The sequence below is a fragment of the Megalops cyprinoides genome, chromosome 11, assembly GCF_013368585.1.
Source record: "Megalops cyprinoides isolate fMegCyp1 chromosome 11, fMegCyp1.pri, whole genome shotgun sequence".
Taxonomy (NCBI): domain Eukaryota; kingdom Metazoa; phylum Chordata; class Actinopteri; order Elopiformes; family Megalopidae; genus Megalops; species Megalops cyprinoides.
The window spans coordinates 26,707,332-26,735,246 of record NC_050593.1 but is presented as its reverse complement, the minus strand read 5'-3'; the positions used below and the strand labels follow the sequence as shown (position 1 = coordinate 26,735,246).

General features: G+C 42.8%; 1 protein-coding gene across 1 annotated transcript in view; it reads right to left on the bottom strand.

Annotated features, from left to right (window-relative positions):
- Positions 1 to 27,915, bottom strand: part of LOC118785557 (neural cell adhesion molecule 2-like) — a 243,082-nt gene that overhangs the window by 24,809 nt on the left and 190,358 nt on the right. Inside the window, exons 6-12 of the mRNA XM_036540307.1 lie at positions 24,757 to 24,874; positions 22,862 to 23,022; positions 17,506 to 17,651; positions 10,234 to 10,384; positions 8,748 to 8,935; positions 7,042 to 7,138; positions 2,649 to 2,822 (exon numbers count right to left, since the gene is read on the bottom strand). Coding sequence (XP_036396200.1) covers positions 2,649 to 2,822; positions 7,042 to 7,138; positions 8,748 to 8,935; positions 10,234 to 10,384; positions 17,506 to 17,651; positions 22,862 to 23,022; positions 24,757 to 24,874 — 1,035 coding nt within the window. The remainder of the gene's footprint in view (positions 1 to 2,648; positions 2,823 to 7,041; positions 7,139 to 8,747; positions 8,936 to 10,233; positions 10,385 to 17,505; positions 17,652 to 22,861; positions 23,023 to 24,756; positions 24,875 to 27,915) is intronic.

Sequence of the window (27,915 nt, the reverse complement as noted above, 5' to 3'; positions counted from 1 at the left end):
TTGGGACAGGTTGCCTATCTGGTGTAACAGATGTTTGGGGCCGATAAGCAAAACTTTGGTTTTGTCACAGTTAAGTCTCAGGGAATTCTGCCACATCCAGCGTGTAACTGTCAGCAGGCAAATCTCAGTTTTTTGCAATAGGAGGATGAGTTATGGAATATGAGTCGAGGTGAATCTAAGTGTCATCCACGTAGTGATAAAAGTTGAGCCTAAAACTACGAAGGATCTGGGCAAAAGAACAAGGGATTGATTACAGAGCCTTGGGGGACCCCCTGGGTGATATCTGCCAAGTCTGATCTATGTCCATGTAGGGGGATGAATTGCTTTCTATGTCAAGGCCAAGCTTTTAATGGAGAGGGTGACAGTGGCAGTCCTAAAGGCAATGGGAACTGTAACTAAAACAGTAATTATAGAGTAACTAAATTTGATAATACAGGAGCAGAGGGCTGATAGACAGAGCTGGAATGGGGTTTCAAGAAAGGGAATAGGGTAAAGAAAAAGAAAAAGCTGACATGTACTGAAGACATTCAGAAAAAAGTAAAAATCCAAAAAAGAACATATGGCTTTGCTGGACACTTGATAAAATTATGCTCAACTTCAGTCCTATAATTACAAATACAATATCAAATTTTAGGGCCACAAATATACCTTTGAACCTGGCCATTATATGGCAAGCACGCAATCCAGTATAATGCAACAAGGAAATCATGTCACTAAACGTACATATTCCAGGTGTGAATTATTCCCTAGTACTATATGCAAAACTCCTGTCATTAATTTTGAATGACAAAGCAACTGACTGTAATACAGTGTAGCAATCACATTTAATGCAGCTAAAATCCTAACTGTCCCAACTGTTTTGTTGTTGAGTGATGACTCAAAACTCTGAATTAATGAACAGCAGCTAAAAGTCTTGTTAGCTGCAAAGAAACTATTATTGAACACTGGCTCTCCGACCACCCCCAGATGTTGCCCTTCATTGCCCTTCATTCCATATATATGGAAAAGTATATAGTATTATAGTATTATAGTGTTATTAACAGTGTTATAAATAGTGTTATTATAGTATTATTATATTATTATTTACACATGTTACTATGTTTTGTGTTACTAATGTTTTCTTTAGGTCCTCTCATTACTTTCTTTGCACACACACTGCTTCTCCTCTGTCCCTCTGTCCCTCACTATAAGTCTTCCACTGCTCCACTGCTACATTTGAAATGACTTCAAAACTATGGTTATTCACCAGAAGCCCTTCAGGTTTGTCGGCATTGCTTATCTGCCAGACTTATTTGTCCTTTAAGTTTTTTTTTTTTTTTTTGAAGTTTGAACATCAAACAGACCCCCTGGGTTTTGTAAAAATCAATCTGTAATCCTGAGGCCAAAGCAGAACATCGGGCTACACTTGGGAGCTGCTCACATTACTGATTTCATCCATATAGTTCCTACAGGCAGGACTGTGCAAACCTGTGCTGAATGGCTCCGTAAGCCTTAAGGCATATGTCTAGTAGTGTCAGGCCATGTTTGTGTCACGCAACATGTCTCCCATCACATGCCTCATGCCACGTGCCTCACGGGCACTAAGGGATCCTTTATAATTGGAGGGTATTGAAGGAGTCACCTTCATGCATTTCAAGAGGGACTCCACTTTGTAACCTGCCAAAAATCACTGGTTCAATGTGTGCTTAACCTTGGAAGCAGGGTATTTATCCTGACTTGGGCCCTCATTCATAGAGCTTCAGTCACTAAACTGTCACAGCAGTGGCCATTTAGCACACAGTCGTTGAGATGAATCGGTAAAACCGAATGCAAATGAAGCATTTGCTAGTCCCGTGGAATTCACAGACATGTGATAACAGTCCCGGTGCGGTAAGTGAAACATCTCGGCTGACTGAACCTCTCTCACCACTGTCGTGAGATGTCGAAGTGCAGTGAAGTGGAAAAGGGACCGCTGAGCACATTAACTGCATATTATTACAGACACAACTAAAGCAGATACCTGCCGGGGCTTAATTTAGCCCATTACTTGAAGTGAGGGGCCTGCTCAGACCTGGTGTTGAAGCTATGATGGTTAGTTGAAAACTTAAGAGTACAATAATTAAAAGCAGGGCAATGGCTGACAGAGAGGCTGACAGAGAGGCTTGTATTGTGACAAGACATGGACCTGAAGGACATTAACTTATCCCTCTTTATAAATGAGTAACAAATTGGCTTAAAATTGAAAATAATCTAGCATAAGGGTGTCCTCTACGTAACTAAGTAATTTAATGTGCAAATGAAGAATGTAGGATTAGGGCACCATCTGAGGTTGTAGAGTGTGTTGAGAGCTGGGTGAGTTTATTACTGTTGGAGTTCATTTCTGCTCCATTGTGGCGGATGTACACATACAAATAATGAAGATATGGCAAATAATTAACAGACATTCATTCCATTCTAAAATGGATAATCAATAAAATCACTGTAATGATTACTTCCAGGGCATATATAAGTGAATATTTCACCTGACTCTTCTCAGTGTATTTTTAGGTATGCCATCAGGAATGGCAAGCGTCTGTAAAATACCCCCATAGAGTGCTACTGGACAAGCAGTCATGATGAGGACAATAATGATAATGACTACAATGAGGGGGCACAGTGGTGACACTTACTCTGAACTCCATGAGACTTGACATCCCTCCAGTCCTGTGAGCTGACGTCCTTGTACTTGACCAGGTAATGACTGATGGGGACGCCGCCATGAGAGTCTGGCTTCATGAAGGTAACCGTGGCGACGCGCTGAGACACAGAGCTGAGGCGCACTGAGTACGGGTTCGAGGGCACGTCTGGAATACAAGGGCAAGAGAAGGACTATATTTGGGTACAGTTCCCTAATATCACAGTGATGCAGCACGCAACTCCTGTCCTCAAGAACAATTTCAGTTTAATCCATAATGCAACCATATGAGACGCTCCAAAGTGGCGCTTTCTATTTGATTACAGTTGGGGTCAAGAACAAGCGTAAAAATACAGATGCACGCACACACACACACACACACACACACACACACACACACACACGCACACACACACACAGGGAATACAAGGTGAGGTTATGGCATTTATCAGCAGCCTACTCAATCCCCTTATCAAACAAACACTTCCTTTTATCAGGCCAGGCCTCCGGGGTTCAGCTAATCAAAGGAATTCATTCTCTCCTGCAGAGCTACTTTCTTTCAAAGCACGAATACATTAGGAGAGGACGCAGCACCCGTTCACACAGAGTGCATTTCCACGGGCTCCGGAGGCACACGGTGCCGTCCTGACAGAAAATTCTGAATGCGCAGCAGAGTCGTATGGAACAGGACTTTACACAAACGCCTACGCCAGCCAGCGCGTAGAGGACAATAACAGCGTGGATTTATTTCCGTCTCACACAGAGAGAGGTGCTGTATTTCCACCCTCTTAAACCTTCACTCAGCTGAACGGTTCCACCTGCAGCACCCGCAGTGTCCCCCACAATCTGTGCTTGATGTTTCATTTGTTTTGTTTTTTGATTTAAATGTCACTGGTGCTTCTAGAGGCTTTTACATATTTCTAAATGACATTAATACCCCCAGGAAACAAGAGACGACAGGCTTTAAAATTAAACCTCTGCGCCACCGCAGTGATCAATCATGGAAGTGGGTATACTGACATGTGTCTTGTACTATTTGTTTGTGAACTAGTAATCTGTGAACTGGTGCACTGGTGTGAGCTTTCTTACTTGATTTGCTCTACTTGTGCACTAAAAAGTACAACCCATTTGAAATGGCCAAAACCTGATGTGTCTCACAATGGGAACACAGTGACATGTCACCTCCTCATGGGGGTAGGCACAGTGGGCTCTCTCATCCACAGGAAGGATCTAAAACTATGCACCCAAGGCTGTTGGCAATAAAAATCAGGTTGACTGTGTCTTCATGCATGCATGTCTGTACCCATAACCACAATGGCTTCTGTCGGAGACACAGAATTGACTGATGGTCTAAACAAAGATTCAGGAGGAGAATTGTTAGACAATCAATGGGCAATTAACAAGCCTACTCACCACTTCTTTTTTTATCAGCTCTTCACAGCATCCCCCCTCCACCCCATCTCCTCCCTATCTCTATTCCCATGTTTGATGTTGAATTTGGGGGGGGGGGGGGATTCAACAACCTCAGCCCATGGCAAGGCACAACCCCCTCCTCAGATTCCACCACAAAGAGCTGTACCCCTATACTGACAGCAACACCTCATTGTATTAAAATTAATATCTACTTAAAAATTTCATTTGGAATGAAGACTCTTCCATGTGGATGACTCCAATCCAATATAACGAAGCCCCAACTTGCATCCAGTAAGCCACTGTTCTCAAAGGTTGTACACCTATCTAATAATTCTGTTTCTGTTCTGGGGGATGGGCAAATAAATCCAGTGATCCTTCTGCTCAGATCAGAAATGCTTACATGCATACTAATATGCCCTTTCACTACAGGAGATGGACCTGCTTTTCCTGAGGTACTTTCATTATAATTAACATTGTGTTTCTGATTGTCCCCACGTGCCCTAGGCGAGGACAGCAGTATATCAGTTATTATATAAAATCACACATACAATTAGCTCATGTTTAAAGCTAAGCCACCCCATGTCTATGATTTTGTCAGTCTTACATCAACTCCCCACACATCAAACATGCAACTGTCAGTCTCACATCCAGTCCGTAGATATTAAATACTTTGTCAGTTTCACATCCCGTCCCCTTCTGTCTAATGCTGTGTCAGTCCCACAGCCACTCCCCTCATATCTAGTGCTGCGTTTATAATCTCCTGCAGTCCTCTCAAGGGCACCCAAATTATCAGCACCATCCACAACCCCCTCTGCTGGGGGTTAGAGGGGAGCTGACAGGTGTGTTTGTGTGTGTAGCCCATTTCAGCCCATTATATTACATTATTATCATTTAGCAGAGGCTTTTATCTTGAGCAATTTACAATTTTGTATATTTATACAACTGGATAATTACTGAGGCAATTGTGGGTTAATGACCTTGCCCAAGGGTACAACTGCAGTGTCCCGGGGGGAATCAAACCAGCGACCTTTTGGCTACAAGCCCAGCTCCTTACCACTACATCACACTGCTGCCCAATGAAAAAGTGAATACAAAGCCTTGAACCTACATATACCTTTTAGTTGCAGTAGTATATGGGTTTTTTTCTTCACTACATTTTAATTGTACTTCCAATCCAATGCTGATAATATGACAACCACTATTACTCTAAATGACATTATTAAATCAGCGATATTAGGGAGCCATTCAGATTATTGTGGATTCTGCAAGATTTCTGATGAAACGTTAACTTCGGTCTGACTGTTAAACTAGTGGTGAGAACTGTGACTAATAGTATGGTCTGAATTACAGCCTGGCAGCGCTTCAGACAAGATTTCAATCAGACAGAGACAGGAACACCATTCTGGTATTAATGCACTGTGCAGAGTATCCTACAGGATTGCTCCCTTTATTTTCACTGTGAGTGGTGTGAGAGATCCCTGGTCCTGAATACAAATCACATCTGTGTTAATAAAACATGAAATGAGGCTGAGGCGGACATCCAATCCACAGATTGGCAGAGGCCTCTCTGAGCGTATGAAACTGGAGGCATCAGGGCCATCGACACCTCCAAAAACTGTTCAGCCAGACTCTCCAGGTCTGGTGTGTTCCAACACAGCCACCCAGAGTATATATAGAAATATTGTTTTTTTTTTTCTTTTTTGCAAAGCAGATTCACGTATGTTGCTATGTGTGCTATCAGCTGAGTCGTGTCTCATTGGGAAAGCTTCTGCAATGTTATAAATCTCGTGTTTTAGAAGGTTTATTGCTTTTCAAATGCCAACCCATTTAAATCAGACTTATATATCAAAGCCTTGCATTATTGCCAGCTATATGCTTGGAATCAGTGGCCATCTCTCCATGTGTGCTCAGCCAACGTTTAATGTTTTACATCTTTAAATTTGTACATAAATCACTCACGGCATAAAAGTTGCATAATACATTATTCGAAAACATTTTTAAATCTGTTGATTTAAACTTGTTGGAAGCTGGACTCCTCATTAACTTTTCAGTGGCTGCTCAGCAGGTGGTAGTCTGCTGAGAGACTGTGATTTCACTCAGAATTTTAATATTACAAACTTGCAGTAATATATAACTCAGCTATAATACACTGGTGTGTGCCATAATGAACTGGTCTCTACAGTACGTCAGGCTATACAATATGTGGATCTGTTCCATGACACAGTAATCTAAAGTGAAGAGATCTGTGCTGTCATGGGCATTATGGGTGCTCTTTTGCTGTCCTGTCCTGTCCACCATGCTTGGTATTTATTAGGGTGATCATGGGTTACCACTATCTGTCAGGGTTGACAGGGAAAGGACCCAGGTACAGACAAAACAGGCAGTAAAAGGAGATCCTTTAATTACAGATCCAAAAGCACAGGCAAAGTCATAATGAAAAAAAACAGTCCAAAGTCAGTAACCAAAAAATCCACAGGAAAAAAAAAACGCTATCAAAAACGGCAGGCAAAAAGGGAGAATCAGGAACAGGCAGTCAAACAGATCAGAACTAACAAACGGCAAGAACAACACAGGAAGAAAGCTGAGACGATCAGGCAATGAACAAAGGAAACAGCAGGGTGTATGTATATTTATATATTTTTATATATTTTTATATATATATATATATATATATATATATATATATATATATATATACATATACATATACATATATATATATATATATATACATATACATATATATATATATATATATATATATATATACAAAACAAAAGCACATGCACGGGAAAAACAAACAGAAGACACACCCACACTGACAGACAGGGAGAAACCAGCCGCTCAGGCTGGAGTGCTGACACTATCACATGTACGATTACCACGAAGAATTATGGGTACCCTCTTCCCCTCAAGTGCCTTGTCTCTACAACTTCCTCAGGACGTTCCTCAGGACGCCCAAGATACACACTCACCTGCCTGAGCGAGGATGAACTCCTGGAACCTCACCCCAATGTTGTTCCTGGCCGTGCAGTTATACCGCCCAAAGTCCCTGTCCGACATTGGGGTGACCTAGGCCAAACAGTGATAAAAGATAACAGAGATAAAAATGGCTGGTTTGGAAAATATACATCAGGAAATTACAGACTTTAGATAGTAATTGTATAAAGAGCCTGACTAATGTGTTACCACATGTACTGCCTGACTATTTTCCATCCTGATTAATGAATTACCGTGTGTTGACGCATTACCGCTTATTTCCTGACTTTAATGCATGTTCTGAATCTAATGTGTTCCTGCATGCACTGCCTGACGCACACAATAATTTGTTATTGCCAAAACTAGGAGGGCTTAGGGACTCAACACAAGAAGACTCGATATGTGACACTTACATTGCATTTTGTTATTTAGCAAGTGCCCTCACCCAGAGAGACTTTCAAAGTACAAAGAGTATCAGAGTACAAAGTGTATCCAAAAAAAAAATCAGAGAAACTACGGTACATGCTGAACATAACCAACCATACCTCAACATCCGTCAATGTTTCACATAGTGCTGTGATAGCTACAGTTGCCATAAATATTGTATACTTGTGCTATAATACATTCATCGGCATAATACACAAGTGTATAAATTCATATGTGCAACACAATAGTGAAACACACCCTACAGTAATAAGACAAAGTGACAAAGTGAAACTGAGATATGATTGGCTAGAGGAGCCAAACTGCAATCTGAAGAGGTGAGTCTTCAGTGTGGAGCAGAAAAAAGATGAGCATCTCTGTAGTCCTGACTGCTATAAGAAGCGCATTCTTCCATGCTGGGGACACATATGACAAAGGACGCACTCAGGACATGCCACAACGCAGGGAAGGGGCTGCCAGGCGTTCCGAGTTTGCAAAGTGGAGTGATCTGGCCAGCCTGTGAGGTCTGATGATCAGATTGAGATATGGAGGAGATATTACAACATGTGACTTAGATCTCTCAGTAATGCTAAAAGCGCTGTGTGGTAGGGCTGCACGATATAGCTGTCGCAATATATCGAATAGCTATTTTAAGCGCAACAACAGCTATCCCCGGTATGTGGCGTTAGGTTTCTTCTCGTATTTTTTTTCCCTTTAGCCATATCTGATGCAGGAGCACACCTCCAGTTTTCTGAGGCTATGTGAAATGCTTCCAGGGAAAAAAAGGGCACTCGTATCTATTCAATGTTGATATCACAGCAACAGCACTATGCTGCTTCCATGTGGTAGATAAAAACACGTGGCTACAAAGATAAAGAGTGAAAACATATGCTATGTGTTTTTCAAAGCTAATAGGTAGTTAACCAACATATAGATACAAGTGATATTTTTCTGCCCCGGAAGTAATTCACTGAACTATGGAGGTGTGCTCCCGCACCAGGTATGACTAAAGGGAAAAAAAATACGGGAAGAAACCTAATGCCACATACAGGGGACAGCCGGTATTGCGCTAACAATAGCTATTTGCCATATTGCGCCGCCTATATCGTGCAGCCCTACTGTTTGGGCAGAACCCTCAGTTGTGGCTCCAGAGTGTAGATCAAACACAGCAATTGCAATTACACAGCAACGCGGCAATTACAGTGCAGTGGGACAGAAGCTTAAATAAATCTCCTTCTGTACAGTTTCCATAATCCACTGAGCAGTCTGGGTGGCGTACCTCGAGCAAGGACCGCCCCTCGGTGTTGTAGACACGGGTGTTGCCCGGGGCTTCAGTGGAGATGGTCAATCTGTCTCTCCTCCACAGTATGGAGGCCGGGGGGTTGGCCATCACATCACAGCTGATGTTGACTGGGTTCCCCTCCCATGAGTAGTAGATGGTGTGATTTGTCTGAAACTTGGGTGCATCTAAAACCAAGAAAGAACAGTGGTTAGCTGGAGACGTGGCTGTGTTTAAAACAACGGAGGTGGTAATTATGTCTGAAACGTGGGTGCGTCAAAAACCAAAAGCAAAAGCAACTGGTCTGAATTGTGGGTGCATCTGAAAACAAGAGAAACAATGATCACATAAACAATAATCTGATGCCTTGGCACATCTATCGACTTCACTTGAATATCAAAACTGAAGCTGATGGGCCATCTCCCGCTGAGTATGTCATCCGCATCACAATGCCGCTAAACAGAGAAGACGTAAATCACTGAAGCCGCGCAGATGCGGGTAACAGTGAAACGTGCTACGTTTTGAAGTGCGGCCCGGAGCCTGTATTACAGCATGTCTGCTTTACGATTGCCCTCCAGAATCCGTTGAGGAGACTGATGACTGGCCTGGCAGACTGTAAGTGAGCTGTGTGTCTGAATAAAGGAGTCCATCAATATGGCGGAGATCGTTTGTACAGCCTGCTTCTGCGTGCCATCAGCGGCCTCAGCGGCTCTCCTCACACCGTTATGAGATCATGTGCATGAGGCATCGTTATGTGCAGTAAATGTGACGGTCTCTCGCCGGATAATCTGCCCACGTTGGCGGAACATAACAGTGACGGTCAGTGATATTCATACGTGGTGCTGAAAAAACAGCATGCGGTGCAGCCTTGTTTTGCATTTAGATAAGAAAACCCGGGAGAACCATAATGATAAAACTCCAGGCACGTGACAAAAACTTGAGAAATCAACACCCCAAGTCACGTTGCATTCACTGCAAATATGACAAGCCTCAAGCTCACTAGACAAGCACGACGCAGGATGCACAGTCCTCTATATACAACATGTGCAATGACGTGTTTCATCTGGTATGCTCATAACTTTACTATGCCCTGTCTGTCATGATTTTTTACGGATTGACATGAAAATATGTCATAGACCTTGACAGATCTAAACTTGAACTTATACTTGTAGACATAAACCCTCAACAAACATACATACTACTAACATACGTAGTAGAATGTGATTTCAACGGAACTGCAAGACAGTCATTAGGACTATAAATAGAACTGAAAACTGCCCTTACTTTCTTAAGGTGAGTAAAAATCCAGCCATACAGCTTCATTTTAATTTTAATTTTGTATTTCAATTTGTAAGGTCTGTTACCAAGAAAGACAATGCACATTTTTTGTGGAGATTGCATCTATAGTGTGTTTATGTAGGCAATGTGTTTTGGGTTTGTACAGGCAGGATGCTGCTTGTTGCGTGTTGGTAGAAATTGTTCTTACACTCAATGTCGAGGAACATGCTCTTCTGATGGCCTCCGATCCTGCTGAGAGCCTCACAGTCGAAGCGGCCCCAGTCTGACAGCTTCACCCCCGTGATGGTGAGCATGGACTTTCCATGACGTCCACGCACTTCCACCCGCCCGTCCAGGCTCTGCAGAGACACCAGGTGAAGGACAAAGTCAAGTGATCGCATTCACCATGCTGTCTTTTCCCCATTTGAGGATATGAACATACTGCGGCATGCAATGTAGGTGGCAGTGTAGCATAGTGGTTAAGGAGCAGGACTTGTAACCGAAAGATTGCCAATTTGATGCCCTGATGAGGCTGCTCTACCCTTGGGCAAGATAGTTGGGCAAGAACCCATAATTGCCTCAGTAAATATCCAGCTGTGTAAATGGATAACATTATTTTAAAAAAACAACTGTAACTGATGTAAGTCACTAAAATGCCAGTAATGTAATACAATAATTTGGGAATATCCGGACATGGACATGGAGAATAGCAAGATGCAAATCACAAACATTTATTCACATGGCGAGCAAGATGGCACACTTGCAAAGGATAAAGTAAAGAAAGTTTCCTCAGCCTCCCACTTTATCTGTCAGTTTACTTTTGTTAAAAATGTAATTAAAATTAAACCACTAGCAATGTAATATTCATGTTAATGACTACAAATTTGTTCAGAGTTCCATTAAATGATGTGTTGTAAATCAAGATTTTCAGTCAGTTAACAGTTGTCCAGAGGATAACAGAAATTCCTGCACATAGAAGTGTACAGACATACAGTATACAGTACTCACCAAATGGTTACACACACACACACACACACACACACACACACACACACACACAGACAAACTAAATGTCCATTTTCAAAGGGGCCCACGTAAAATGGTTACAGATTCATGACAGTTAGAATGAATAGCATGATGAGTAAAAAAAATCAATTGAATAACAAAATCTGAAAGCATTTTCTAGAGTTTCATATTCAGTCTGTTCCCACAGAGAGAAAAGTATAGTGTTTGTGGTACACACAGTAATAATCAAGAGAGGCAAGTTTGCTCTGAGTGAAAAAGACTGTTTGGAGCATTGAGTAATCAATCGAACAAGGTTCCCTCAAGGGGAGAAGGATTGCATTTGAGGTATAGAATAATTGGCAGATTTAAGTTCCCTGTATGGGAAAAGGCTTGCATTTGTGGTATGGAATAATCAATGTTTTTTTTTTTAAAGTTCCCTCTTAGGGAAAAGGATTGTGTTTGTGGAGCGCGCTGTAGTAATCAGCTGATTTTTTTGTGCGGTGCCCACTCTGAAAGCAGTCTCCTCCTAGCCCACGCGTTTCTGTAATGCCCGCTGCAGGCTCCATTTCATCTGCCTCGCACAGAAGCAGATGGCAGCAGCTTGGAGTCGTCACCGTGAAAAGGCTCTTCTGCAGATTTATGTTTCGGACCTGGCCTGCGTTCACATGCTGGGAGCAGGTTCAACAAAACGCTAAAGCGCCGTTTCGTTTTTTTGGAAACATTTCCCCCCCTCTCGGGTCCCGGGGATGTATTGGTTGAAACAGTAAACATTTGTGTCTGCTCGGCCCCGCTGTGTATCGCTGTCACGGAGAGGATCGCTTTCTGTGACGCGTATTTGAGAAGCAATACAATGAGGAAATAAGCCTTGTCTCGTCTTCTGCAAAGAGCTCCGGCCGTGGGAGCTCCCTCAGCCCCGAGCTAACTAGCGTTGGTGTGGAAAGAAAGTGGGGCCGCATCCAGCAGAGAAGATGTGCGGTTTCACAGGGACACAGAGATGCAGAGACAGCTGGGAAATAAGCAGGGAAATTAGACATCTGCCACTCAGTTGGGAATCAAGGGTTCAAAGGCCTGTTCATCTGGCCTGGAGGAACTACAGGATGTTCAGTGAGAAGTTCTCAAGCTGAAATGTAGGACTAATAAAAACTAGGGGGGGGGGGGGGGGGGGGATTCCATGTGACCACTCTCATGCTTTGAGTGACCAATGAAACCTCTTAAAAGCTACATTCTGAACAAGTTTTTTTCCCCCTCCACACGCTTTAAAAAAAAAAAAAAGAAATGTTCTATTCAGGACCTAAAGAACTTTCTAAATGGTCAAGGAAGTGTTTACCTCATCCCTACAATGCCTTCATATAAACAACATTTATTATCCAGTCCTGCAGAGGAATTGTTACTTGGGGTGAGCTTAGCACTGCATATTGAGCTAAACGTTGTCCCAGGGGTAGTTTTATACAGAGAAACACCCTGGATGGCCTTTTGTAAAGCAGCTCACACCCAGACATTGTGGTAGGGACTGCTTTGTATTCCTCACAGACCTGTGGCAGCGGAGAAAACACAGCAATATCACACAGCAAATGCTCTCAGCCCCACCCTGTTCTGTTCTGTTCTCCTCTGTTCTGACAGAAACGTGATAGATTGTAAGACTCTCCCAGGGCTGGTCAGAGAACAGAAATGAAAACAAATTTGCTGATTTCACAGGTGTTTACCCCCAAGTATCCATCGCCTCTAATGGACTTTTCCCTGAGTGACAGATGGACCTCAGTGCAAAGTGTAGAGTTGTTTGTGGAATAAACGTGTGATGTTTGAATAAACTGAAAACATTCAAACAAACCTTTTCTCCCCGTGCATTTGGCTTGCTCTGTGACCAGCATGTAACTGTTTGCCCAAAACTTATCGGCTGGTTCCACAAACCATATATCTGATATGAAGGACTATGCTGATACTGGTTCCACAGTACAAACTTCATTCCTATTACACAGGGCTGTGCTGGCAGATGACACAAATCACAGTACAGCACATGTTCTGAATTTACACAGATCTGCAATAAAAATGCTCTATGGAAATTGTGAAAGGAAATTATTTACTAGAATAAATCAGATTTGATGAAGGTATACACACCATGCACCAAACAGAGTATGGTGCATGTCTAGTATATTGGGAAGTAAAACTAAAACCAGAAATGCAAATATGCCTAATTATGAAAAACAGTTTGCAGAGAATTGTACTTATCCAAAACAGATCTGGAAAGGTGGGGGGAAAAAAAACTTTGTCTTCTTATCATTCAGCTTAGTATATTCTATTTAAAGCTTGTCTAGAGTAGGAACAGTATCGCTGATAGATTCAACAAATATTTTACTTCCGACTGTTTCACTAAAGCTAGAATTTGAAAAAATGTTGCAAATGATAAACCTTGCATGAACATTGAATTCTGACCCTTTGCAAAATGTTTTTTTTTTTTAAAAACCTTTAAAAGGCTCTATGTTTTACCATCACCCAAATGATTAAATATTAAATTGAAAACAGTTAGATGGGTTTAAGCTAAAATCGAGCAGGTGATCATCACATATATTAGTATATCCACGTGTTCAACCTATCTGGAGAGTTGGCTTCTGCATACAAAGGTTAAAACACATGATGCAAAACTTCTATTAAACTTCTTATAAACACTGGCCCCTTATGTACACTACCCTTATGTCACTGGTATTACAGTGGAACAACCTATGCAAGTACCACGTAATTATGCTGTATTTACATGCAATTGCATAATACTTACATGGGCAATTATTTTTGTGTTGCACTTACATATATGTAATGGTAGTTGTAAGAAGAAAGGCGTTACAAGGAAACTGTTTTAAGAATAATGTAAAATGCATAGTTATACCCCTGTAATGAGGATTATATAAAATGGGTGAGATTCATTAGGAAAGTACACCCGGGTAACTTGAACTGTGTAAAAAGGTCCAGGTCCAAACAGTAAGTACCCATGTGATATGGTTAAGGTTTGTATTATTTGTATTTGTACAACACAAAATAATACAAACTGTGCCCCTGTAGGTGCTATGTAATTGCATGAAAATTATATAGGTTGTTCCACCACAATTCCACTTACGTAAAGTGTTATTCCACTTTATCTGAAAAATATCAAATGATGGTAATTATGGTGGATCAAATAAAATGATGGGGTCCTCATGCCCTCTCTCTTGACAGACTATGATCTGACGATTAAAAAATGCACAACGCTGAAAATCTTTATTTGACCAACTGGTAGCCTACCGTTATTGGATGAATTGTGCTAAAACATCTGGTGAACTGCTGTTTTAAATAAAATGGTACAAGAAAATTGCAGTACTAGAACTGAAGAGAAAACATGACGTTTAGGCTGTCAGATCAAGCTGAGGCAGCTGTAATGACTGAAATGTCATGCTTTCTTTTCAATAAAAAATAGGCCTATCAGTATTGTGCCCATTGTGATTTCTCTTCTCTATTCATCACTCCCCCCATTTTGTAAACCAAGGCATTTAAACGCCTGTCTCAAACAGTAGCCAGTATCTTAAAGGGAACACAGCTAATTTGGGTTTTAAGCAAATAAATGGCTGGACTGCTTCTAGACGTTTTACAGACTTTAAACAACTCTAGACCAATATCTTTCATCTGTATTATTGCAAAAGTATTTGAGAACTTAGTCTACTCATTACGCTACATTACATTTTTGCCATAGTCATTTAGCAGACACTCTTAGCCAGAGCAACTCACCAGCGCTTTACTATCTAAATGATACACTAAAATGTAACCACTATAATTTGGGTTTATACGGAATTCTTTTACCACAACTGGTGGTAAGCAGAAGTAGTAACATTGGCAACATTAAAAAAAAGTATGCTCAGCATGACACAGTATTATGTGCGGGCATAACTGAAAAGAATATACCATAGGTTGCTACTTCATTCCATAAGAACTTTGTGTTATATTTGTGGTTTGGGGCAAATATGACCATGCTGAATAAGACAAACATTGGCATTATGTTGTTTGTTACACAGGGATTAGATCTTTAAGTGAGAAATGTGTTATCCAGGCAAAAGTTCCGTCCCACTGGAAACCGATACAAATCTAGCAGTAAAAAATAGTAATAAGTAAATAAGTACACACAGAAATAAATGCTAATTAAAATGATAAACTGGGGATATTGTACAGATTTAACGTTTGTCTTAACTGAGAACAAGGAAAAGGTTGGTGATACAACTGATGTAGCCTATGCTAGGTAATGGTGATGTTGTAGAACAAAATGCATCCAGTTCCCAAACGTGCACACTGAACGTTGTTTAAATAACACAGAATGCAGATATATTTGTGGCTGTCAATGTTGCTGTCACTTCACTGTCACTTGGTTTTCAGTGTTTGGTTTTGGTTGTCACCACCCATCACTTCACAATGTACTGCATGCACAACAACAATAGTTAATCCACTTGAAAAGATAACTGTATTGGCTTCAGTGTAAGTCTATCTACTGAACAAGAATGCTCCCAAACACTTAAAAGTGTTGTTAATTCAGCATGACAAAGATTATTCTTTTGGAAAAACTGGAAATGTTTATTTCAAAGTCTCACGGGTGCATAATGAACTTGGAAAAAAGCTTTTAGTGTAAAACGCACAGTGATTTGGATGATCTGCCAGCCCACATCAGTCGCTTCAAATTTTACTGCATTAAAAAAAAGCTACAGTTTTAGAGACATTGCTCTGTATATTGAATAGGAAAAACTAATTTACTCAGCATATTTTATGGGGTATGTTTCTTAAGTGTATTTCATGTTTCACCCACTATAGGACCTCCTTGGGATCTCAAAAGCGGTTTATCTTTTACACCTGTACAAAATTTCTAAATTCATACATCCAATAGGAGACACAGCCAATATCTCACTTGATAAAAAGTAGGAAAAAATACAGTCCATCATGTATCCAAAGCTAACATTGTCATGTTACTTACATTTTAGTGTGAGTAATTTAACGTCAGATTGGAACATACTTTAACCTGTAAAGAGGGTATTATGAGAGAGGGCACACGAGACCAATTGTGTGGTGAAATGCTAATGATCTCAGAGAGATCCCATCTCCCACTGTAGCCATATGCCATTGGTATTGGTGTATTTATTTTTCTGTTTAATTAGGCATCTCACATTTTACCATTGGCACCTAAATAATCCGATTAAAAGTAGAGTGCAGTGGAAGAGAGCAATCACTCTTCATTGCTTTCACTGAAAATGCGTTAAACACCAGGCTGCTGGCCAATATTTAATTAATAAACCCCTGCAGTTTGTTTCTATGTATTCATTAATTAATGTGTAAATTAGGCTTTCACAGAAGCAAATATTTACTAGCTAACGCACACCATTATCAACAATTTTTGTCTCACCATTACAGAAATGTTTTGAGAATGCTGTCTGCTTGCTGAAGGGGCAACAAGGAAAAGCAATGGTGTGCTCCTGTGCAGAACATCTAAACTCTAGAACATTCTCTGTAATGTTGTGGAAATATTGTAAGCCACTTGCTCTGCTGTGCATGATGCATGATTTTAAAACAAGCAGTCATCAGTAATGCTGAGTAAAATGACTGGAATAAAACTCAGAAAGGCTGTGAAATAAACACACATTGGATGTGCCCATAAACTGCATTTATTTGCAGACTCTCCCTCTCTTTTGTTGTCTTTGTTCGATCATTCCTATTCTGCCAATGGGAGCTCATCATTAGACATCAGAGATGGCTTTCCCCGGGTTCCTACATCAAGTACTGCATTGGATGTTGCTGTTTCATAGCTTGTTAAAAGGCTCCCACAAGCATATAAGAAAACAAGCTGAGATTCATAATAAATTTGAAAAATAGAATGTTGTTGTCAAAGTTGCACTTTAAGCATGGACAAATGCCTGCAATATTAAAGTAGGATGAAACTGAGTTATTGCAGCTAGAAAATAAGCAGAGGCAAATCTCTCTGTTCACTTGCTGCTTACAGACTATGCTGACTCACTGACTTGCTCTTTGTAGTGTCAACATGACCGAAATGAGACAACCGTTTTCACATTCTTCTACTGCTCCTACTAAAGTCAGGCCAATAATATTTTAAAGGCATGCTCCCATATAACACGGTTTCCAAAAACAACGGAAATGAGAATGTCTCTGTGTTACACAGTATGTGAGTACCACTGGGAAGATATGTCTGATATATGGCACATCGTGATCAACATGATTTCTACACCTCCAAAATCAGTGCAAAGCATGCATATAGCTGTGTTCAGTGACTGTTTTCTGCACGTGTATATCTGCATGTGCCGAATAGTGCACATAATTGCTGTGCATAATGGATATTTATTGCAGGCCTACTGCTGTGTGTAGTGACTGCTTGCTGCATACATACAACTATGTATGGTAATTGCCTCGCGTAATAGCCGTGTAGCGATTATTTATCGCGTGTGTGCGCGGTGGCTGGCACCTTGTCTCCGTCTGTGAAGGTCCGCCCGTCACTCGCCCTCCTCCAGGAGATTTCGGGGAGGGGCTCCCCTTCGGCCGTGCAGGAAATCATGGCGGCGCTGCCCTCCACGGCCGTCACGTTCCGCAGCTGGGTGATGTGGGGCTGGACTGTAGCCACAGCGCAAGAGGGGAGGGAGAAAGAGAGCATCAGTACACCAAGTGAGAGACCAGCACGAGAGAGCACCAGCAACACATACCAAAACCACGCAGATCTCACTTCTCCCTACTGACACCAAATAAGGAGCTATTCTGAGCCTACCTACAATACACATAGAACTCCCTTGTGCCTACAGACACCACACATGGAACTATCCTGCACCTACACTCAATTTTTTTTCCATTTCACTGATTAATTATTATTCAAGGTGTGTGCCGCTCGCTGCAATCCCATTTTTGAAAAGCAGCACCACCTCTCTCTCTAACTCTTTCTCTTTGTACCGCAAGTTGACTGTGTGGGTGGAATAGCTGCTAATAACCAGGGAAAGCAATGTGTGCAGAGGTCCACCCCCTCCTCTGAGCAGGGTCAATACATCCTCTCTGGCTGAGTGTGTCTGTGGTTCTCTCACTGCTCTGAGCAGGGTAAATACATCCTCTCTGCCTGGGTGTGTCTGTGGTCTCCTCACTGCTCTGAGCAGGGTCAATACATCCTCTCTGGCTGAGTGTGTCTGTGGTTCTCTCACTGCTCTGAGCAGGGTAAATACATCCTCTCTGCCTGGGTGTGTCTGTGGTCTCCTCACTGCTCTGAGCAGGGTCAATACATCCTCTCTGCCTGGTGTCTCTGTAGTTCCAGCACTGCTCTGAGCAGGGTCAATACATCCTCTCTGCCTGGGTGTGTCTGTGGTTCCTGCACTGCTCTGAGCAGGGTCAATACATCCTCTCTGCCTGGGTGTGTCTGTGGTTCCTGCACTGCTCTGAGCAGGGTCAATACATCCTCTCTGACTGGTGTGTCTGTGGTCTCCTCACTGCTCTGAGCAGGGTCAATACATCCTCTCTGCCTGGGTGTGTCTGTGGTCTCCTCACTGCTCTGAGCAGGGTCAATACATCCTCTCTGACTGGTGTGTCTGTGGTCTCCTCACTGCTCTGAGCAGGGTCAATACATCCTCTCTGCCTGGGTGTGTCTGTGGTCTCCTCACTGCTCTGAGCAGGGTCAATACATCCTCTCTGCCTGGTGTGTCTGTGGTCTCCTCACTGCTCTGAGCAGGGTCAATACATCCTCTCTGACTGGTGTGTCTGTGGTCTCCTCACTGCTCTGAGCAGGGTCAATACATCCTCTCTGGCTGGGTGTGTCTGTGGTTCCTGCACTGCTCTGAGCAGGGTCAATACATCCTCTCTGCCTGGTGTGTCTGTGGTCTCCTCACTGCTCTGAGCAGGGTCAATGCATCCTCTCTGGCTGGGTGTGTCTGTGGTTCCTGCACTGCTCTGAGCAGGGTCAATACATCCTCTCTGGCTGGGTGTGTCTGTGGTTCCTGCACTGCTCTGAGCAAGGTAAATACATCCTCTCTGCCTGGTATGTCTGTGGTCTCCTCACTGCTCTGAGCAGGGTCAATACATCCTCTCTGACTGGTGTGTCTGTGGTTCTCGCACTGCTCTGAGCAGGGTCAATACATCCTCTCTGACTGGTGTGTCTGTGGTTCTCGCACTGCTCTGAGCAGGGTCAATACATCCTCTCTGCCTGGGTGTGTCTGTGGTTCCTGCACTGCTCTGAGCAGGGTCAATGCATCCTCTCTGCCTGGGTGTGTCTGTGGTTCCTGCACTGCTCAGAGCAGGGTCAATGCATCCTCTCTGGCTGGGTGTGTCTGTGGTTCCTGCACTGCTCTGAGCAGGGTCAATGCATCCTCTCTGGCTGGGTGTGTCTGTGGTTCTCGCACTGCTCAGAGCAGGGTCAGTGCTGCCTCTCAGTGCGTCTGCGCCTCCCTCACGCTTCTCACTGAGGAGCCTGCAAGCACAGCGCACCTGGCAGACAGGTGGAGTCACCGAAACACCTCCTGTCTCCATTTCAGCTCCTCGCATCTTCAGAGTGGAGTCACTGAAACACACTGAGTGTCTCATGCTCCCTGGCACCTTAAGGGATGGCCCCTTGCTGCCAGAGGGAATCTTTAGCACCCCGCGGCCGTGTCAATGAGCCTTCCTGTGGCGCTGCACTCCTGGTAAACAGCGCTCACAGCACGCTGTTCCAGCACAGTTCTACAGCTGCTCTCTGTCTCCTAGAGATAAGCTTCTTGCAGAAATGGCAGTCTGAGTCATCTCTACATGACAAGGGCAAGCACCTAATGCAATGAATTATGAATAATGTCGCTTTTTTTACACCGGGAGGGGGAAAAAAAGCACCGATGAATAAATATGTAAATAAATGAATAAAAACGCAATTCTGGTTTTAAAAGATGTATGGAACGAACAAACATTCTCTGCAGAGAACGCAGGGAGGGTGGTGGGACCCGGAATGAATATGCATGCTCCAGCTCCCTGAATAATCAAAACAAACGCAGGGGGAAAGAAACGCAACCCTTCCCCAGTGTAGAGAAGAGATGCCACTGCTCCAGCGTGCTCTTAACCAATTAATCACTTTCATCATTAAAACACGATTAAGCAAAACAAATGCAAACGCGGAGAGAAAGCCTGCGGCAAGCTGGGGCTGGAACTGGGGGGTTTATTTGTGAACAAAACCAGATGGAACACCTGGCGAGATCGGCGACGTGCCAGGCCGCTCCCACCGTGCCCGTCTGCAGGGACCTCCCCTATCAGAATGCCCTCTGGTGTCTGAGAAACCAGCAGCACGCTGTCACGCACCCCAGACCTGACCGCATTTGCAGTTCAGAAGCCTTTTCGGTTAGAGCGTCTGTTGTGACAACAGAGGGTGGGTTGGCTCAGTACCCGGCTGAGACGCGCCAAACATTCAGATCTGCCTTTAGATTCAAAGAGGTGGATGATGGTGACAGCCCTGTTATTGATGGGCGTCCTGCCCTTAACGTGCTCTTGTATGACACAGCACAGTAGTCATAATGAGCACCAGGTTCACATGTGGCCATGATTGACCTTTAATGGTTCTGGGCTTGGATAGGAGACCAGATTGCTGCTGGAAAAAGATCTGGTTGAGTAGATGGCAGTCTTCCCTCTTGAGCAAAAAGAAAAATCAATGCCCCACTGCAATAATGGGATATTGTGCTGTAAGAGATACCATCTTTTGGATAAGATGTTAAACCAAGGTCCTGACTCACTGTGGCCATTAAAGATCCAATGGCAATCTAATATAATCCCTCAGTTTAAATGGTTAAATAAATCCCTTCCTCTCAACTTCACATGGGCATTGATGTGCAAATGGTTGCTGTGCATCACCCAGGTGGGTGCTGAAAGCCCCCCCCCCTCACCCCCTCCTTCACTGTGAGGAAATTTCAGATCCTTGAAAAGTGTCAAACAGCGTGATGGGGTTTAACAGTCGGGGGGCACACTGTAGCCTTAGACACAGATGTCTTACATTATTGTCGGCGAGTTTCAATAAGGCCACAAAAACCCCACAACTATGTTGCACAAGAAAATCAATAAAAAAATCACTCCTGTTCTGCTCATTAGCAAGCTAATTGGTGTACAATAGTTTTCCCCTCCGGGTAAGATCATGTAGTAAGAGATCTGAAGTGCAGCTATTAACCTGATAAATATATATTATTGAGGAAGCCCATAGGGTAACTTGTAATAGAATTACACGAAGTAATTTGCAATCTCTGCTCTCTGATTTTGAGATGCTGTCAAGTTAAAAAGGGGGAAGGTGCATGTGACAGCGTGTAGGCGTGTGTGAAAGCATTTGCACACGTGTGTTTGTGAGATTATGTGCATGTGGGTGCTTGTGCATGAGAATATGTGAGTGTCTATATATGCGTTTGTATTTGTGCATCTGGAACTGAATGTGTTGTGTGTGTGTGTGTGTAAGTTTAAGACCACGTGTGTTTCGCATGTGTGCATGTTTCTTTATGTGTTTCGTTAGATGTACATGAGTATCTGTGTGCCTGTATGTGTCTGTGTGTGTGCGTGTGTGTGCTGTGTGTCTGTGTGAGGAAATTGTTATCACAGGTATTCACAATGTAGGTTAATGTGCATGACGAGAAAGACACAGAACACACAGAAAAATTAACACATCTTAACAAATACTTGTTAAGGGACCACTATACTGACACTCACTATAAAGGCTTAACATTCTCCTCTCCCCTGTTTGTGTAGGTTGGTAGCCTGGGATTATACCAGTAAACTGTGCAAACTATGTTTCCCAGAAAACTTTGTGATACTAAACTCTTTCTCTAAGAACCCATTAGTTTAAATGTGCATTTTGCCAAAGGCCGATGCTTTCTCTTCGAGAGGATTCTGATGACTGTGGAATAAATTTCCATACATACAGATGAAAAGGTAACACTGTATCTCAGTAATCTCTAAGAATTCTGGAAGCTTTATGAAAATATAAAGTGTAATTCCTCTCAATAAAGAATGTGCCACTATGAAATAATTTAGCATCTGTTAGAGCTTTGCGGCTGGGAGCTGGAGGGAGTGTTGCCCCTGGGACTGAATGCATGTTACAGACATCGTCGTCAAGTGTCACCACACATAGAAGCCCTCTGTGCTCCTCATTCATCAACACTTCCATTGTGCCCCCGTTGTGTTCTATTCTCATTGCATGTGACAAGTCATGAAACGTAAGTGGGGCACTTTGCAGCAAAAGCTAAGCCTTCATAACGAAAAGCCGCTGACAATTGTTAGTTTGACCGAGGGTCAACATCACAACCCTTGTCATCCCCGTGTCTGAAATATGACCCTCTCTTGTTGTCCATCACTCCAAATATGTTGCTTCCGTCTAGTTGGGAAGGTCAGGGGCAGTGGATGTTGGCTCTATTCCCAGAGAGAAATCCTTTAAAATGTGGTGGATCTGTGGGGTTCAATCAATTGGGGAGTCAAGGCTGTGATTAGATCTGGCCCTAGCCCCAGGCCCATCAGGCTATGGTATGAACTCCCTTCCCCAATGATTGCTGAAATGTAACTTGAGTAATCACATTTCAGAATGGACTGCACACCGATCAATAGACCAATGTGATCACGTTGTACTAGTTGGTTACTGAAGACTGTGAATTAACGTCAGTGGATGGAACCCATGAGGGTCTTTTGACCAGCAGTAATAAATAAAACCTATCTGCGGACTGACAGAAAGATCTGCTGTTTTATTTGCATGTGACTCTATAATGACCTACTCCATATCATTTTTGGTAGAGTTTAGGTAGGTGTCAGGCTCTTAAGGGCTGATTTTTTTCAAAGAGGGAGCGATGCATGACGGGGTTTCTTACCAAACACCTTGAGGAGAAGCTCCTGCTCGACTTCGCCGGCCTTGTTGCTGGCCTTACAGGAGTAGGAGCCCCCGTCATCCTGTCTGATACTCCGAACCGTCAACATGGTGCCCCTGCCCTTTAGAGTGTACTGATCCGATTCTTCAATCTGCTTACCCCGCCTGTACAGAAACACAGACACATATACACACACATATGCACATACACACACGCCCGCGCACGCACACACACAGGCAAGAAACAAGATACACATACACATATACACACAGGCACAAACACACAGGCACACACACACACACACACACAGGTTAGCAACAAGATACACATGCACAAAGGCACACACACACAGATACACAGACACAGACACAGACACACACACACACACACACACACACACACAAAGACACCGTGGTCATTTCTGCACAGCGGCACACAAAGGAAGCAGGTCTCCAGGGAAATTGAAGAGTCAGGTAATTGAAAGTCCTCTAAGGAAATGACAAGCCTCAGACTGCAGCCAGAGAAGCAGAAACAAAGCTCAGGTTCAGTCAGCGTGCGTGGGGGTGGGGGGGTGCACCAGCACGGGAAATTGTGTGAGTCTGGGGCTGCCTACAAAGCCAGCGCACAGGAAATTTCACAGATAAAAAAGGAAAAACGAACGGAGAGGAGAGAGAGCTCTAAACAAAACTAACTTGCGTCATGAAGAGTTTACTTTCTCTTGACCCCACACCTTGCCTGTATTTGGGCTTCAGCTCTTTTCATCTCCTCTCATTCTGTGCTCCTGCCTTCAGTTTACAATTATCAAGAGGTTTCAGAACTATGGCCATCTTTGAATTTACGAGCTTATATATAGACATGTATATTAATAAACACTAAAAGTTTAGTTGACAACAAATGATATGAGACAAATGATTCTGTGACAAACATTATAATGTTAAACATTATAATTGTGCATAAGAACAGGGCTGGCATGGCTGCAGTCAGCCCTATTAAGCCCTTTGTGTTGGTTATCTGTACCCCCCCCCACCCCCGGCAGTTTGCTCCATGTATATGACGTGGTTTAGGGCATTTAGTATCTGGAGTAGGGGGATATAGTTATCAAGAATAGAGAAGGTCTTGATTTTACTTTTTTCAGTTAGTCCTTATTGGAGTACTACAGTTTAGTAAATTAAGTAACCCAAAAGTTTGAGGATTAGTCTATGAAGGGTAGAGAATAAAGGGGGGTGTGATTAAACAAACAATGACCTGACCTAGACCTAGACCTAAGCAGGGTTCTCTTATATATGATTTTGCTCCTATTTATTCAGGGGTATTAATAAATATGGAGGACATCATCTATACTGTATACTGTGTGTGTATAGACTGTAAGCACATGAAGAAAATTATATCTTAATAGAGAGTTTTATATATATATATATGCTTTTTTTTACATATGTAATTTTGATACTTCAAAGTCGGAGGCAAGCTAAATTCAACACGTACAATGCACAGAGTGAATTTTTATTCACAGCGAGATCCATCCATCCTTTGGAGAATACTGCAGCTAGTCATGCTGCATTATGTTTATTTGAAATGGCACGGTGTAGGAGTATTCTGTAAGCTGTGGTGAAAGGCATGGGGAATACTCTGGGGTGCCCTCCAGCTATCAGTGCATCCAGGTCAGGGGCACGGGGAGATATCAAATAAACAGAAAATTACCACGACACGTACTGTGAGCTGAGTACAGGCAGGCAGATCCTCCAAGACAACCTATGATTGTATTTCACTTATTCTATGGTGTGATAGTGTCAAGTGCGCATTGTTCACTGCAACAGGCGTGATAGCAATAGGTTTGGACTGTACACCGAGACAGGCGTGATAGTGTCAAGATTTTAGAGTACACTGGGACATTGACTTACCGGTGCCAGGTGACCTCAGGGTCAGGTGATCCGTAGGCCCTGCATGTGAACGTTACTGACTCCTGGTAGTCGGCGGTGGCATTGAACGACTGTTGCGGTACAGACAGCACTGGGGGAACTGCAAGAGGGGCAGACAGAGAGAGCATTCAGTCCCACAGTCCCCCACAATCCATATGACTCAACAGCCACACCTCTATGCCGGCAGGAGGATGTATAATCATGAAAAGTGCATCTCAGCAGGAAACCGTTTCCCCTTGGGCTCTCCTCACGGCTGAGATCTCAGCTATAGCAGAGCCACTGACCCTTACCATTCATGGGCCTTTTATACTTTGGAGGTTCATGTGTTGGTCATGTGCTTTTAGTCTACTCTTTTCAAGTCTTAGAGCCATCCTCAGAGATGCACAAGGTTTACCTTACAGTAGCTACCTATCCTCCTTTTTCAAGGTCCCTTTGGACATAAGATGCAATTTTTTCAAGAAAATATATAAAGAAAAACAACATGCTTCTTGCTTAAAGGAGGGACATGACAGGTTAATTTATCAACATTATTCATAACACAGTCTCTATGCATTGTGTTTCTATGTGTTTCTGTAAAATATAAAAATTGTAAAAATATTTAATAATATGCATCCCTTCTAGTGTTAAAACATGCAGAGTAAGCAGGATGGCCGTGGAGTGTTCAGTGCACAGAGGCAAAGGGCAAACACTGAAAATGCCCACAAAAGCTGAACTTGTCAGAATCAGCATCTGACGGGGGGAGCTGACCTTTCACCCTGAGCTGTGGGAGTGTGGGAATTGAAGATTCATTTTCCATGAAGTGCTGCTCTTTGCTTTTGTGCAGGGATATGACAGGGGAATGATATATAAATATTTATGAATTTCAAGTATATAAAGCCAGGGTTTGAAATTTGACAGGTACATGAAGAATGGATATATCGCAACAAACTCACAGACAAAGCCCTAAACCTCTTGTCCTCAATGCTATCTGAATACAGATGGGATTTTAAAGGGAAGGAGATCCTGCCAAGGAGACAGAGGCAGAGCTCCCCGCACTGAACACCTGCTGACAGGTTATCAAGGAAGGGTGAAAACTGCTCGTTCAGTGGCATCATTCTCACAACATTTCCATAAACAGCTCCACTGAAGCTACTTTAATAAGCACATAGCATGTGATCTGCCAACAGGGCAGGGACACAGGGATCCTGAGTAATTTTGAGCAGGAGTGTATTAGCCAGGTTGGAGTCTGTGCAGATAGCACAGCTGTGAATGTGTCTGAATGTGGTGGCACAGTGGTCCCCGGTGATCACTGGGGGGGGGGGGCGGGGGGGTTGGAAACCTCCAGGCTGAACGCACTCGTTAGTTCTGTGTCACTAAGGTGTGTCAGCCTGGGAAGATATGGATGCCCGTAAAGGTGCCTGTCCAATAGGCTGTCATCTCTCAGCCCCCCGGTCCCATCAGTCAGCAGCCAGCGGGAGGGTGCACCTGCAAACGGGCCTCATCCCGCCGCTCGCTCGGTGACAGCGTCGAGACACCTACACGCTTGTGTTCCTCCAGCCAGTCACCCAGGGACGCCTTCTCAACAAAGACGCCGCACTACAATTTGTTTCTCTCGTCTCATATTTGTATGCACACCTGCAATAAGCTGAAACATTTTAATTTTTTGTTTCTGAATACAGGACTGATGTACTGCCAGCTTGATTAGACAAAAAGTGAATTAGCAGACAGGCACCCTACAATGAGCAGGTGCCAACATAAACAGGTTTAGCTGTTCTGTTCTCTAAAATTAAAGTCTTTGTCATCTGCCCTGCTATGTTCCAGTAAAGCACGGGTCACGGTTAGCTGCAATGGTGTGTCCCAGTAATTCACAGAGTCACAGTAAGCCATAATGCTATGTTCCAGTAATTCACTGGGTCATGGTCAGCTGCAAATGTTATGTTCCAGTAATTTACAGGGCCACAGTAAGGTGTAAGGCTATGTTCCAATAATTCATATGGTCACGGTAAGACGTAACACTGTGTTCCAGTAATTCACTGGGTCATGGTCAGCTGTAATGGCATGTTTCTGTAATTCACAGGGTCAAAATTTTGTTGGAAGACAAGTGGACTGTTCACCTCTGTTTCCTTCTGTGTTTAATCCCACTTCTTCTGTTGAATTTTATAGTTAAATAGTTAAACAGTATGTTTCTTGAAGAGAGAAAATGTCAATTTTTGAACTGCAATGTATGGTGTGAAGTGGCTCCTCCAATGATCTCAGAATTCCATCTTCCCCAATTCTGGGGAAAAAAAACAATCCTGTTGTCTTTGCTCAGTCTTTCCATAAAGTGCTGCAGCAGAGTTGGTAAATTGGTTTCCTAGACTATAAACCATTATGCTGAAAATATATAAAGGGATGGTTTTCAGCAATCTACTTTGTTAAAATGGAAAACATAATAAGATTTAATGCATCATGCACTTATAAAATCAATACAGAAAGTGCATGTTTTATTCATGGACCAATTTTGACTTGACTTGGCACTATGTCACATCAACTAACGTGCCACTCTCATTCTTTACTCAATATTGTAATCACTTACAATATTTGCTTAAAGGACACATATTGCCTCTTATCCCATGACAAGTGACACAATGAATGAAAACGTGGCCACAGGTCTTTGACATGACGGTCTTGGCACAGAAACGATGAACTGAAAGATGAGAGAGTACTGTATATTTCTATCAGCTTGTGATGCTAAACCTGGCTGAAACACAGATATTGTTTTAACTGTGTATACTGGATGGTTTTCCAGCCATTTTGGCATTGCCTACTGAATACAGCTATTAGTATTTCACATTCATTCATTCATTCAAGTATATTGGGCACTTTTTAACATTTCACCATGGTTTTTTATCTAAAGTAACCATAGATTTCTGTGTAAAGAGAGAAAAACCGATCATCTGGCCAACTGAAATACAGATTACTGTACATGTCTTATGTGTTCAAGTACAACACATGTATTACTGTAGATTTTCATGGGGATCGTTCATTCAAAATAGCACTACATACAGCAAATAGCAATCCATGAGGGTAATCATTAACTACGTAAAGAGTGAACATATTACTCTGCATGCTCAAGATAATGGACAGTGTTACCTCAGTAACGAAGCACCACTTTTTCATGGA